Source organism: Engraulis encrasicolus, chromosome 2, assembly GCF_034702125.1.
Source record: "Engraulis encrasicolus isolate BLACKSEA-1 chromosome 2, IST_EnEncr_1.0, whole genome shotgun sequence".
NCBI classification, from domain to species: Eukaryota; Metazoa; Chordata; class Actinopteri; order Clupeiformes; family Engraulidae; genus Engraulis; species Engraulis encrasicolus.
In genome coordinates, this window is record NC_085858.1 from 35,859,095 (window position 1) to 35,872,913 (window position 13,819).

Consider the following 13,819-nt stretch of genomic DNA (forward strand, 5'->3'; position numbering starts at 1 on the left):
AAGAAGGCGCTTGAAGAAATTCAACAGACAACTGCAGCAATAAACGAGAAACTGGACGGGTATTCCGAACGTCTAGACAATGTAGAGGCGAGGCTTTCCCTCCTTGAAGATGCCACGGAAGAGATCCGAGCTAACCATCCACCACCCATGTCTGAGCTGGTGGCACTGCAGGACCTAGTCGACGATTTGGAGGCGAGGAGCAGACGCAACAATTTACGAATTCGTGGTTTCCCAGAAAAATGTGAAGAGGGCAATGCTGTCAGTTTTTTGGAAGAGGTGCTTACCGGAGATTCTGGGTACGGATTTCCCGAGGGGCCTCGTCATTGAGCGTGCGCATCGTACATTGGCGCCCCATGTTAAGGATAGTCCTCCAAGGGCTATCATAGCCAAGTTTTTGAACTTTCGAGACGTTTCTCATATTCAAAGTGTGGCAAGAGAGAAGGGGCAGCTAACCTGGAATGACAACAACATCAACATCTTTCCGGACTATACTAAAAGGGTGGAGAAGAAACGCAAGAAGTTCAAAGACTGTAAGCAGAAGCTGAAGGATCGAAATATCCACTACGTGCTCGCTTATCCTGCAACGCTGAAAATCTTCAAGGGTGACAAGGTGGACCGGCACTTTGTCGATGCGGGTAAAGCCATGGAATTCATAAACCAGATGTAAGTTAAGCTTGGTGCCTAAATTAAGCCTGGATAACAGATAGCAGTGGCTGGACTTTAAATTAAAGATATAACATATTTGAAGTGAACTTTTAGGCTACTGCTTTGATTTTTTCCCCCCCATAAATCTGATGGGCTTGTTATCGGCGAGTTAGCCATTGAAATGTTACTACTGCTTTTTTTAAAAAGTGGATTTTGATAATGGGGACTTTTACAGTTAAATATAGTCCATGAACCAGTCATTGGAAGATGGGAGCCATAAGCCTTATATCCTATTATTTTTGTTTTGTGCCTCTATTACTTAATTGATAGAAAAAAGAATATTTAAGCGAGTTAGCCATTGAAATGTTACTACTGCTTTTTTTTTTTAAATGGATGTTGATAATGGGGACTTTCACAGTTAAAAATAGTCCATGAGCCAGTCAGGGGAAGATGGGAGCCATAAGTCTCATAACCTATTATTTTTGCTTTGTGCCTCTATTACTTAATTGATAGAAAAAGGAATATTTAAGCGAAGGGATACTTGTTGTTTTTTGTTTTGTTTGTTTTTCTTAGCAGTTTTTTATCTGCTTGATGGTATGGAAGGTTGAGCAGCCTTGAAAGTGAGTGTTCACGGACATTTAGTTGAGTGTTTAGTGGTGAAGTTCTGCACTCTAGTTAGAGTGTATACTATTGTGTTATGTGTATTTGTTTCCTTTCCTGTATCCTTATTTTTATGTTTTGTTTTGAGGCCGCACTAAGTCATTGCTTATTTATAAATGTAATACATGAGCAACCGTGATGATCACAAACGGGGGTGGAAGTTCTGTAGTTGGAATGTAAAAGGCTTGGGTCAGTTGGTAAAGAGAAAGAAAGTACTTAATACATTGAAAGCTAAGAAGTATGATATCGCTTTCCTCCAGGAGACTCACCTCTCTGAACTAGACAACAAAAAATTACAGAGGGATTGGGTTGGGCATGTATATTACTCAGTGGGCTCCAGTGCAAGTAAAGGTGTGACAATATTAGTTCATAAACACTTACAATTTCGAAATCAAAAGCTGTACACAGACGAACAGGGGAGATTGATCATTATGTTAGCCGAAATTGGTGGTCAACCATACATTCTGGTGAACATATATGCTCCAAATGCGGATGATCCATCTTTCTTTGGTCATTTAGAATGCAAAATAATAGAGATTCGAAATGGACAGGACTACCCGATCGTAGTTGGAGGAGACTTCAACCAAATTTTTGACATGGTCTTGGATCGTAGTCGTCCATCAAACCTAAAACAGCGTAAATCTGTGGACATCTTGATCAACATCTGTAAAGACATGGGCTTGGTTGACATATGGAGACTACTAAATCCAAAAGGCAGAGATTATACTTTCTATTCTGCCAATCACAAAGTATACACCAGGATTGACTACTTTCTAATTTCTCACTCTCTTATCCCTTACATAGTGACATGCTCCATAGGCTCCATCTTAGTGTCGGATCATGCAGACATTTCACTTTCTATACAACAGCCAAATAATGTATACAGAGCCAAGAGATGGCGATTCAATTCCTCTCTACTTAAAGATGCGTCTTTCAAAATACAGCTGCAGGAGCAGATTAACCTGTTTAAAGAAACAAATATTCCATCATCTCCTTCCCCATGTACTACTTGGGAAACGTTAAAAGCGGTCCTTAGGGGGTTTATCATCCAATACGCTTCGCATGAAAAGAAGATAAAATCAGCAGAACTTGCTAATTTGGAGACTGAGGTAAAAAAAGCTGAAAATACTTTTAAAGCCAACATGTCGGACACAAACCTGCGTGAACTCACCCGTCTGAAATATAAATATAACTCTTTACTGTCTAAGAAACTGGAATTTTCATTGTTTAGAGCCAGGCAAAGATTTTTTGAAGGTGGAGATAAGGCAGGACGCATGCTGGCTAACTACATAAAACAACAAGAAACATACTGTTCTATACCAGCCATATGTGATCAGCAGGGGGTGTTGCATACAAACCCTGTTGACATTAATAATACATTTAAGGTGTTTTATGAACGTTTATATAGCTCTGAATCCACTGCAAATAGCGTAGCGATCGAAACATTTTTAAACAATTTGGATCTTCCATCTTTGACCCTGGATCAGAAACAGCTTTTAGAAACACCAATAACTGCTGAAGAAATTCAGGAAGTAATTAAATCCCTACCCACAGGTAAAGCACCTGGCCCTGATGGCTTCACGGCAGACTTCTATAAATGCTATGCTAACGATCTGGTCCCCCTTATGCTAGACATGTACATGGATTCTATTGATAGGGGAACATTTCCACCTACATTATCACAAGCCGTCATTACACTAATTTTAAAGAAGGAAAAAGAACCTACGGAGTGCGGCAGTTATAGGCCTATATCTTTGACTAACTATGACAGCCGTATATTTTCTAAAATCATTGCTAACAGACTCAACAAGGTTGTCCCTTCTCTAGTTCATCCTGATCAAGTTGGGTTCATACGCAATCGCCACTCTGCAGATAACCTGAGACGTCTGATAGACATAATGTGGGCAGTTAAGGATGATGTGGACCCTACTGCGGCCCTGTCATTGGATGCCTTCAAAGCGTTTGATACAGTGGAGTGGAAGTACCTCTTTCTGGTTTTAGAGCACATGGGATTTGGAGAAAAGTTTCTTGGTCTACTGCACCTAGTCTATAAAACGCCGGCGGCTGCTGTAATGACTAACGGCCTCATCTCCACCTACTTCAGGCTACACAGGGGCACGCGTCAGGGCGATCCTGCCTCTCCAGCTATCTTTGCTTTAGCTTTAGAACCCCTGGCAGCTGCCATTCGCTCAGAGGCTAGCTTTGTGGGCATAACTATTGGCCAGGTGACTCATAAGATCATGATGTATGCAGACGATATTTTGACCTTTGTCAAACAACCACAAAATCTCCATCCCTACGTTACTCTCCCTGATTGACTCATTTTCCAGACTCTCTGGTTATAAAATTAAACTGGTCAAAGTGTGAGGCCCTTGCTTTGACTTCATACTGTCCAAAAACATTGTTTCATCAGCTGACTTCAAATGGCCCAGTCAAGGTATCAATTACCTTGGAATACTGTTTCCATCAGAAATAGCTGACATCATGAAGGTGAATATGGAACCCTTGCTAGAAAAATTCAAACTAGACATTGAAAGATGGTCTCCCCTACATCTGTCCCTATGGGCCAAGGCTAATATTTTGAAGATGACAGTAGCCCCTAAATTCAATTATATTATTACAGTCCCTCCCAGTAACTCTTCCCATGACCCTGTATCATAGATTTGAACGATTGTGTAATGCTTTCTTGTGGAACGGAAAGCGAGCAAGAATTCGACTTCGAAAACTTCAACACAAGGTTAGCCAGGGAGGGCTTGGAATTCCCAATCTTTTACTTTATCATTATGCTTTCTGTTTGCGTCATTTGGCACAGTGGTCTCTCCCACCAGAAAGAGCCCCGCCTTGGTATACAGCAGAGGCTCACTTTTGTCCTGACCTTAACCTGACCTTGTATCTATCAGCCACACTTCCCCCAACTGCGCAGAATCATCCTGTCATCTCATGTTTGAAAGAAGTGTGGAGGAAAGTTGCAAAAATTCTTGACTTTAATCCTTTCTTAAACAGTTCATCTAGTATATGGTACAATCCATGTTTACGTATAGGGAAATCCACATTCTACTGGAAGGAATGGGTACAGAGTGGTATTCTAACATTAGGCCAGCTTTTTGAGGGACAAGATCTCAAATCCTTTGGCGACTTACAGGCTGAATTTAAGTTACAGAAACACAACTACTGGAGGTACATGCAAATGCATAGTCTATTAAAGAACACATTTAAGACCACACTAGTTCCTTTCAGTGCAGATACCCCATCTCACATTATAAAAAGATATGGAATGGGACATGAAGCCTCTGCGTACTACACAATGCTAGCGGGAAATCAGGATTATATTCTTGCATTAAAGACCGTATGGGAAAGGGATCTGGAGGTAACCTATACAGATGACGAGTGGAAAGATGTAATAAACAATCTAAAGAATTTGGCACGGGACATACGCACAAGGCTTGTTCAGTTTAAAATAATTAATCGGATGTACTGGACTCCCACAAAACTTTTCAAAGCTAAGTTGTCAGCCAACCCAACGTGTTGGAAGTGCACAGAAGATGGGACACTAATTCATATGTTATGGGGTTGCCCCAAAGTTCAACAGTTCTGGACAGCTGTTCATGAATGTATAGAAAAAATAGTTGGGGAAGATGTACCCTTCTGCATACGCTTATTTGTTCTGGGCGACCCATCCATTGTCAAAGATTGCCTTCCCGCTGTCTATGCAGAGTGGGTTCAAACAGCCATTATGCTTGGTAGAAAACTTATAATGCAGCAGTGGAAATCTGCACATGTACCTTCAATCACAGATTGGTATTCTTCCCTTGCCACGGTGGCGGCATATGAAGAGGTGTCTTTTCAACAGTTGAACAGACCAGACTGGCATTATTACAAATGGCGTGGATTCTTACAACACATAAATAACAATGATGGTTGAAGATACTACAGATTCTAACCCCCACTTTTTACTGTGACAATCATACATCACACATGTAACTCTCTAGTGCGGCCCCCCCTTTTGTATGTTGTTTTATGTTGCAATGTCTTATTTTATTTATTTATTTTTTATTAGTTTTACTCTTGTTGTTTTTATTATTATTATTACTGTTTTTTTTATCATTTTGTCTTTGTCTGTTTGAGAATGTGTGCTGTTTTATGTAATTGTGTACCTTGTATGTTTTAAAAAATTGAAATGAATAAAAATGTTAATCACAAAAAAAAAAGAAAGCTCAGGAAAAAAACATGAAAACTGGGAGATTAAATGGGAGACTTTCTTCATTAGTAGGCTAATCATAATTTGGCTAAAACCTGTTTTTTTTCATGTTTAATGTTCTTTCTTCAGTTATTTTCTCTGCGTAACACACGCCTCTCCAATTCAATGTCACTTCATTTTTTTTTCCATTTCATTTATTCATTCTGTCACAGATAGGCAAATGGATGCACGAATGCGCCCAAATGCGAATAAAAATCTGTCATTCAGAACAAAAAATGTGTTTTAGGATGCTGTCCAGTTGGTTAGGTGGAATAGGTGGTGCCTATGCGTAGTATCTGACTTATTACCGTATGCCTGTCCCTACTTTGCTATTCCAGTGTAAATAATACACGTTTCGTATTTCACTTTCATGCGGTGCGTGTAGTCGTCATGTTTTTGACCTTTGCCTAGCCCTAGTCGGAAGATGCTTTCGATGAGGTTGGCCACAAGCAGACCGCAGTTTCATTCAGAAATGAGGATAGGCCTATCTACTCAGTGAAATCAAATGTGTGAGCTTATCTGTTTATTTCACTGTAATACCCCAAGTGTTTGCATTTTAATGCCCCACACTCTTATGCACTCAAAAAACATTTTGATAAAATATTCCGACTTAACTATGGAAAAGTATGTTAAAGTAGGCCTGTATAAAAGTATGGAGTTAAAACTAATAATAATAATAATAATAATAATAATAATAATAATAATAATAATAATAGCCTCATGGAATAATAATAATAACAATAAGAATAATAATAATAATAATAATAATAATAATGTGCCTAATAATAGTAATAGGTCCAATAATAATAGACCTAGTAGCCTAGTAATAACAATCATACAATAATGATAACAATAACAGCAGTCCATTATTAGTAGGCCTATAAAACAACACTAGGCTATTATTATTATGATTATTATGATTATTATTACTATTATTATGATGATGATTATTGTTATTATTATCATGATTGATTATTGTTAACTTATTGTTATTACTATTATTTTTATCGTTGTTGCTGCTGCTGCTGAGGCTTCCAACACATGCCTTTTGGGCCTATTGTTCTTGCAGCACTTGTGCATTCCCTACTGAAGAAAAGACATGGTCCATATTTGGCTTACACACCCCAACGTGTAGCTAATAATACTGACCAGTGGAAGATATTGTGTCTTGTTGATCCAAAATGGTAGCTCATATAGTCAGTCTCAAACAATAGCCTATAGACTACACAGACAGCATAATGATGACAAGTCCATCCTTCAAATTAGATTCAAAAGGAGGTACTTGGTCTTCTTTCCTGAGCATCCTCAGTGAACAGGCGACAAGGGGGTACATAGGCTTAGATAATGAAGAGGTAAACCTGCTAGATATTCTTGCAGGCATCATTTAGTTAAGAAAATGAGGACTCCAGGCTCTTCTATTAGATGTTTTAACTTAACCTGGTTTACCACTGAACCAGATTCTTAGTATACCCCCGAGTTCTCCAGTAGCTTTCCCTGGGCAGCGACTGCAGCCTGAGGTTATAAGTTGGACATTTTGTCTCAATTTTCCATGAACCAGTTAGTCAGCACTAGTGACACGCTGACTGAAAACGTTTTTAATAATGACATCTATTTACATTATACTTAGTAGTAACTGTCACTGAGGAAGTAGGATTTGTTTTTTCAGCTCATCTTTTCACTTTTCCATGGATGCGCTAGGCCTACCACAGATTGCGCAAACTATGTTGTGAAGAATTGTTATATCTAAATGAAATATATGTCAACTGAAGAGGGTTTCAGCATTTAAAAATGTTGCATTGGCAGGTGAAAAAAAAATCTTTCCAACAAACTATAGGCCTACATTACAAATTATGAAGACATAAAATCTATGCAACAACATATAGAACCCATCAGTTGTCAGATCTGAATCGGTTAAAACCAACATTCCCATTAAGTTAACTGAAACACAGAATCTTATCACAGTATAAAAGGTTTAATGGTACAAAAACATTACAAAATAATATAATAATAGCTCAATCAATAAATAACATTCATCAAATAAATAAAATAAATAATATTTGTTCAAGGCAAATTGTCAGTATGATTTTTTTCACAGGGAATGTATCAAGGGAAGACTAGACATGAGGTCCATATAAGTGTCCAAGTCATAGCATTGGTCCAATGAGAGTCTAGTATTCGGTGTAGAGACCTGCTCTACAGCATAGTTATAGGGTGCTGGCTGTAGGAATCAATGGCCATTGGAACAGCATTTAGTCAGTTATAGGTCCATACATAGGAAGAGCATCCTACATAAATTAGGCTATATAGATACAACAATAGGCCTACTTTTTTCTTTCTTTTTGTAACACAATATTTTTCAAGGCATTTGATCCCATCTTTAATAAATAATATAAATAAAAGTAACGTTTTTTTTTTAAATATAATACATTTTTGTCAAGTTTTTTTCTTCAGATAAAAACCGTAGCAGTCCAGTTGCAAGCTTGTGACTAGAAAAAGCATCAGTCCAGTTCTACAGTAGGTCGAGGGTCAGTTCGGTTCTGGGTCGGCAGCTAGAAGCCGCTGCAGTCCAGGTGTAGGTCGATGGTTAGCAGGAGCAGCAGTGTACCAGTCCAGTTACTGCATGCTGATGGCTAGGAAGAGCATCCTGCGAAGATGGCGTTCCACTTCCTTCCTCACCACCTCCCAAGACTCCTGGCTGTAGTTCTGTACGGACAAGACAAAAAAAAGAGTTAGTTTGTTTGCAGATCAAATTAAAGGTCAACTTCAAGTTACTCTATTAGGGATACTAGTACTAACATACTACTACCACTACTACTACTACTACTACTACTACTACTAATAATAAAAATAATAATAAGGTATTATTATATGATAAGATCCCCTAGTTTATGCAAAATGAGCGGCTTATTTCCCCAAGCAGATTTGACCACAGGCTCTATCACTGTCTTTCTCCCCTCATCTCTCATAGAGCACATTTTAGCAGAGGGAGGCTCTACTCACCTTCTCTTGGAGGAAGAGGTGGACTTTGTGGAAGTGTCTCTGTAGTTTCTTCATGAGTTTAAAGATCCCTGTGTGGGTTTGGCCAGCCTGCAAACACAACAGAGATAAATGGTCATCAGAGGAACATCAGGAGGACACAGAAGCGCCTTGTATTTACATGAAGCATCTGGACTGAACTATTTGATATACAATCACACATTCATTGCAGCCTTACCTTCTATAGGCCTATAATCAATACCTAGCCTATGTTAATACATATTTAATTAACATTATTATTATCATTATTTATGATTGTTTATATTAACATTAAAGGAATCCAGACGCCTCTGGATAGTATATTACTCTATAATAATAATAATAATAATAATAATAATAATAATAATAATAATAATAATAATAATAATAATAACTTATTAGAATAAATATAGAGTTGGGCCCACAACATCATCCCAGATTTTGATCCCAGTGTAAATTTGAGTGTGGCAACCCTGCCATAACCTACTAATAATCCATGAATGATTTGGACTTACACAGGTCTGCAGGTCTTTCTCCTGGCGGTGGAGCACGTTGAGAAGATTGTCCAGACTGGTCTGGTCCCAGCTGCCAAGGATATTTGCAGTGTTGTTCTCGAACAGATTCACGATCTGATGCGTGGCATTATACAGGAATACCATCTTGTCATGGGCCTGGAATTATGGAAAGAGGAAAATTGATCAGGAAAAAAAGAGTAAAACCTCAGTTGTCATAGGATCCAGCCCACTTCAAGCACCATGAGATGTTTCTTCAAAAGCTCTCTTGAGGGGATGCCAACTTACAACACTGTCCTTAATACAGTACACTCAGAAATAAAGGTACAGAACTCGTCGCTGTGGCAGCACCCTCAAGGGGAGTACCATTGCGTTGCTTGGGTGGTACCTCAAAAAAGAGGTTTATTTCTGAGAGCGAGCCTATATCTACAGCAGTGGTTCTCAACATTTTTTGAACAAACACCCCCTTAACCTCATCATAAGCCACACACTGCCCCCTTGACCTCATCAAAACCCTGCCAACGCCGCCCTTAGTATTAAAAATAAAATAGACTAATGCCCCGCAATGGCCATTGGCAACTGAGCACCCTGCATCACCCTGTATCCTCTACGACCCCAGGAGTCCCAAACGACCCCTGGGGGGCTATAAAGCCCCCGTTGAGAAACACTAATCTGAACTATTATGTGGGACATCTTAAAAACAACATTATGCTTCAACTACTTTTATTTTTTTACACTAGTTTCTGTTCTCCTCCTGTTTCTTTTGCCTGTTCCAAACAACATCTGCCTACTGTGGTTCTACAACTTGGTTCTACAACAACTTCCCCAATGAAGAGGACAACACTTGCAGGTTTTGACATGGTTCTGCACCTCTCACACATTTTGCTAAATAGAGCAGGCCTACATGACACATGAACTTAGAAAAGTGTTGGTATGGACAAATGACACCCGATACTAGGAAAAAAAGAAGCTTACCTTGGCTTTGCTTGCAGCCTTGTAGAGATGTGCGGCACGGCCAGGGTATCCACTGGGTATAGGAATAAATCTGTCTTTAAAGTCTCCACCCTACAACACAGGGGGAAAAAATGATGCATCAACAAAACCTTACACCAGCTGATCCATGCTCAAGTCAACACATTCAAGATGCAGATCTTGACAATTGTCATATTATATTGAATATCTCAGACATGTTTTGGTAAACCTAAATGAATAGAGAGCTATGGATGTAGGTGACAAGACACTGTTGCCAGTGCGCAACATGTAGACACACTACACCGCACGGCTGATAAACCAATGCATTATAATCAGATGCAGTTCATAGCTTGGTATACAAACATATAGGCTACAGTACTACTTACCATTTCTGTTAGAAGTCTCAGGCATTCTTTACTTAGGCGCTCGTACATCGGAAGTCGTGTACATGTGGAACTGATGGTGTGGACGCCGCTAAGGACGAAAAGGCACATAAACATGTATTTGATATCCATATTCCTGACGAGAAGAGGTACAAGCTCCTTTGCACACACGAAGACTGTTTGAATTCACACATCTTGCAGGCGAGTTGGATATTTGTACAAAAAAGTATGGAAAGGGAAATCGGCAGAGCCTACAGAATTCCCCGTCTATCCAGAGGCAAGGATACACGGGACTTCACAGACAACTTTCTCTTTCCAAGTCCACTATCCCCCCACTTTCACTCTCCCTCAACGCCACCCTCTCTCTTCCGGCTGATCACAGCAAAGGGAGAAGACTCTGACTGTTTTTCACCCATTCGCTTTTACTGCTCGCAGTTTTAACACATTTTTGAACTTTCATTACACACTTATACTTGAACAGTTAACCTTCAGTAGAGCTAAATCTCTTACCTTGTGGATGTCCTCTGGTCCTGCTTGCTGCGTTTTCATAGCGTATCCTAGTTTGCCGTGTCAAATCCCAAAAGCGATAAAGCCAAGGCTACAAAATAAACATTATAGCCTACTTTTCTATAACGTCGACGGCGAGTCCGTGTATAGAATGTCTCCACTGACGTCGCAAATGAAAAATGAATGAGGCGCGGCTTGACAGGGTTTTTACAAGGCGCCTTCCTTTCACTTTCTCACTGCGCAGTCTGCGCGCTGCGGAACTGAGTGAAATGACGCAGCCTAGGCCTACAACGTTACATCAGCTTTGAGGGGATCATAACAAAACGTCAGACGCATATACAAATAAATAATACAAACACTTGTTTGTGCAAGGCAGGACAGTAAAAAACAAACAACATGAACACTTATGTGACAGAATAAACTAGACCTAATGAATAGGCTAGGCCTACTTAAAAGCAGGGCCCTAATGGTAAATTAACTTTTTTTTCACCACCAGCCAAAATGGCTAGTAGATGTTAATCTTACTAGCCAAACACTCACTAATGGGTCAAAGTGATTAGTACGTTTTCTTTTCTACTAGCCAAACTGATTTTTTTTTTTACCAGCATTTGGCCGGTTGGCAGGTATTAATTTAGAACCCTACATAAAATAATCACCAACATATAGCCTAACAGCAGTAGGTTCTGTCAGAATAAGTGCATTCTGGCCTCACAGAATTTTCTTCTCTGTTATTCAGGCCGGTAAACAAACTCCATAAGTGAACAGTCCGGACACCGGACACAGGGTGAAGTTGACTCATTGTTCATGAAAGTTTAGCTGTCTGGATAACAGAGAAGTAAATTCTGTGAGGCCAGAATAGTGAAAAGGGATTGCCTTGAAAACTGCTTGAGAGTATGATAAATTACAACAGGCTTCCATGTAGCTTGTTTGGGACAGCTGCACAGCACAGGTATGCCATGCCAGTAGAATAGCCTACTAGCTGATTTCTATCGGTGAGCCATAGAAAGGATCCTAAATGGTAATTTCACAGCTTGGTACGGTAACAGCACTGCCAAAGACAGGACATCTCTCCAAGCCTGCTCAATGAGTTATAAAAACTGAACTACCCAACATCCATAGTGTGGTAACACTTTATCATATGTGTTAAAGGGACACTGTGTGAGATTTTTAGTTGTTTATTTCCAGAATTCATGCTGCCCGTTCACTAATGTTACCTTTTTCATGAATACTTACCACCAGCATCAAATTCTAAGTATTCATTATGACTGAAAAAATTGCACTTTTCATACATGAAAAGGGGGATCTTCTCCATGGTCCGCCATTTTAAATTTCCAAAAATAACAATTTTTAGCTGCAAAAATGACTGTACTTGGACCACACTAGAAAATATTTGTGTATTACTTAGTAAACTTTCATGTAAAGATCAAATTTGGCAATAGGCAAATTTTCAATGAGCAGCATAGTTGCAGTAACTTTTTTGACCATTTCCTGCACAGTGCCTTTAAGCATTAGTTATGCATTTGTTAAGCATTATTTAAACCTTATAAGACCCTAAAACATTTGTGAACCATTATCTCTTTATTATTTCCCATTACTTAATCATTAACATACCCTGTTAATAGTTTTTGATACTGATACATGAGTGTGAGAGAGTCGGGGAAGGATTGGCAAATGTTGAATGGTTTCTGTATCATTCTGTATCATTCCGGCGGTTCTGCACAGAGCGTGTCTAGAGCGTTTGCTTGTGGTACTGGTCGTCCACCGTTGGGGTGGTCGGCCCTGGCTAGCCGAGATATCAAGCCTTTTAGTGGGTGAGCCTTGGGAGCTGCTATCCCAGGCCCGTGGTGAAGTGTTTCACCCACATCCTGAGCTGTGGGCTTTATGGGTGTGGACCATTCAAGGCTGAAGTCAGCGAGGCGGCAAGGGGGCTTGACCCCGCTTCTCCGTGGAGCTGGTTTCGACTCGACAGGCCACTTGGTTGCCATGTGGGATCCCACTATTCCTGAGCTGTTTTCTACTGCGAATCAGAAGTCCAAGGTAACCCTTAAGTTGGTGTTCATGATCGGGAGGGTTTGTAACTCCTGTAGAGAGTAGTTTGAACGAAACTCCGAAAGAGAACAGTAGGATTTGTATAAATCCCCGGTTCTTTGAGGGGTTGAGAGAAAACTACTCTAAAGCTACCCCTTTTCGTTCATGAAAGCTCGTGGATCTGGTCGAAGAGGATGTGCGCATGGGCGCACTGCCTTATATATGCCTGCAAGGATGGCGGGAATGGAGGCAGCCAGGTGGCCTCTGGCATGATTTGAATATATATTTCGGTGGAAATGTCCTGCGAGGACGGTAACCTGTAGAGAGTTGGAGAGTTGTTTGAACGAAACTCCGAAAAAGAACAGGAGGTTTTACCTGTTTGAGCCTAGCCACAGCATGAATCAGTGACTGCCACGTGAATTTCTGCATCGTTGTCAGGGTCAAGAAGGTCAAGCTCTGTGTGTTGTTCGACTGGTAGCTTAGAGCTGAGGAGAAACGAGGGGCCTGTGAGCCACGAGGTATTGCAAGTTGTGAGACTGGAACAGAGCGTGAGCTGTGGTCTACAGAATTCCACTGTTCGAGTGTTGTAGACTGCCCTATATGCGCTGAACTCTGCTATTTACGTAGACATAGAAGCGCCTTGCTTAGTTGCATATTTAGCCCAGCATGACCTTGCTGTCTATAAAAAAAGGGGACAGAGTCGAGTCGGAGGTCGACCTCTTCTCTAACCACCTCTGCAGTTTCAACAGCTACGACAGCTGCACACAGTACAAGCCTGGGGAGTGCAGACCCAGCAGCATTGTTTACGCTCAGGTAAGCAACAGCAGCTATGGCTTTGACAGATGCATCATAAAATACAC

The 13,819-nt window shown here is 40.3% G+C and overlaps 1 protein-coding gene across 2 annotated transcripts; it reads right to left on the minus strand.

The window, feature by feature from the left end:
- Positions 1-7,506: 7,506 nt before the first annotated feature.
- LOC134462284 (interferon a3-like) lies at positions 7,507-11,151 on the minus strand. 2 transcript variants are annotated; one of them, XM_063215231.1, is made up of 6 exons: positions 10,935-11,151; positions 10,428-10,515; positions 10,045-10,134; positions 9,073-9,228; positions 8,543-8,629; positions 7,507-8,245 (listed from the first exon to the last, which is right to left on the minus strand). In XM_063215231.1, the coding sequence occupies exons 2-6, from the start codon at positions 10,473-10,475 to the stop codon at positions 8,156-8,158; spliced, it is 471 nt and encodes a 156-aa protein (XP_063071301.1). In that variant the 5' UTR covers positions 10,476-10,515; positions 10,935-11,151; the 3' UTR covers positions 7,507-8,155. The 2 variants fall into 2 exon arrangements, with proteins under 2 accessions (XP_063071301.1, XP_063071293.1); XM_063215223.1 differs by lacking the exon at positions 10,935-11,151 and having other exon boundaries at positions 10,428-10,879.
- Between the last annotated feature and the right edge of the window lie 2,668 nt (positions 11,152-13,819).

Coding starts and splice junctions, on each gene's coding strand:
- LOC134462284 (XM_063215223.1), bottom strand. CDS start 10,556: ATGGATATCAAATACATGTTTATGTGCCTTTTCGTCCTTAGCGGCGTC. Junction 10,135..10,427: donor TGAGACTTCTAACAGAAATG/GTAAGTAGTACT, acceptor CCTGTGTTGTAG/GGTGGAGACTTTAAAGACAG. Junction 8,246..8,542: donor ACCTCTTCCTCCAAGAGAAG/GTGAGTAGAGCC, acceptor TTGTCCGTACAG/AACTACAGCCAGGAGTCTTG.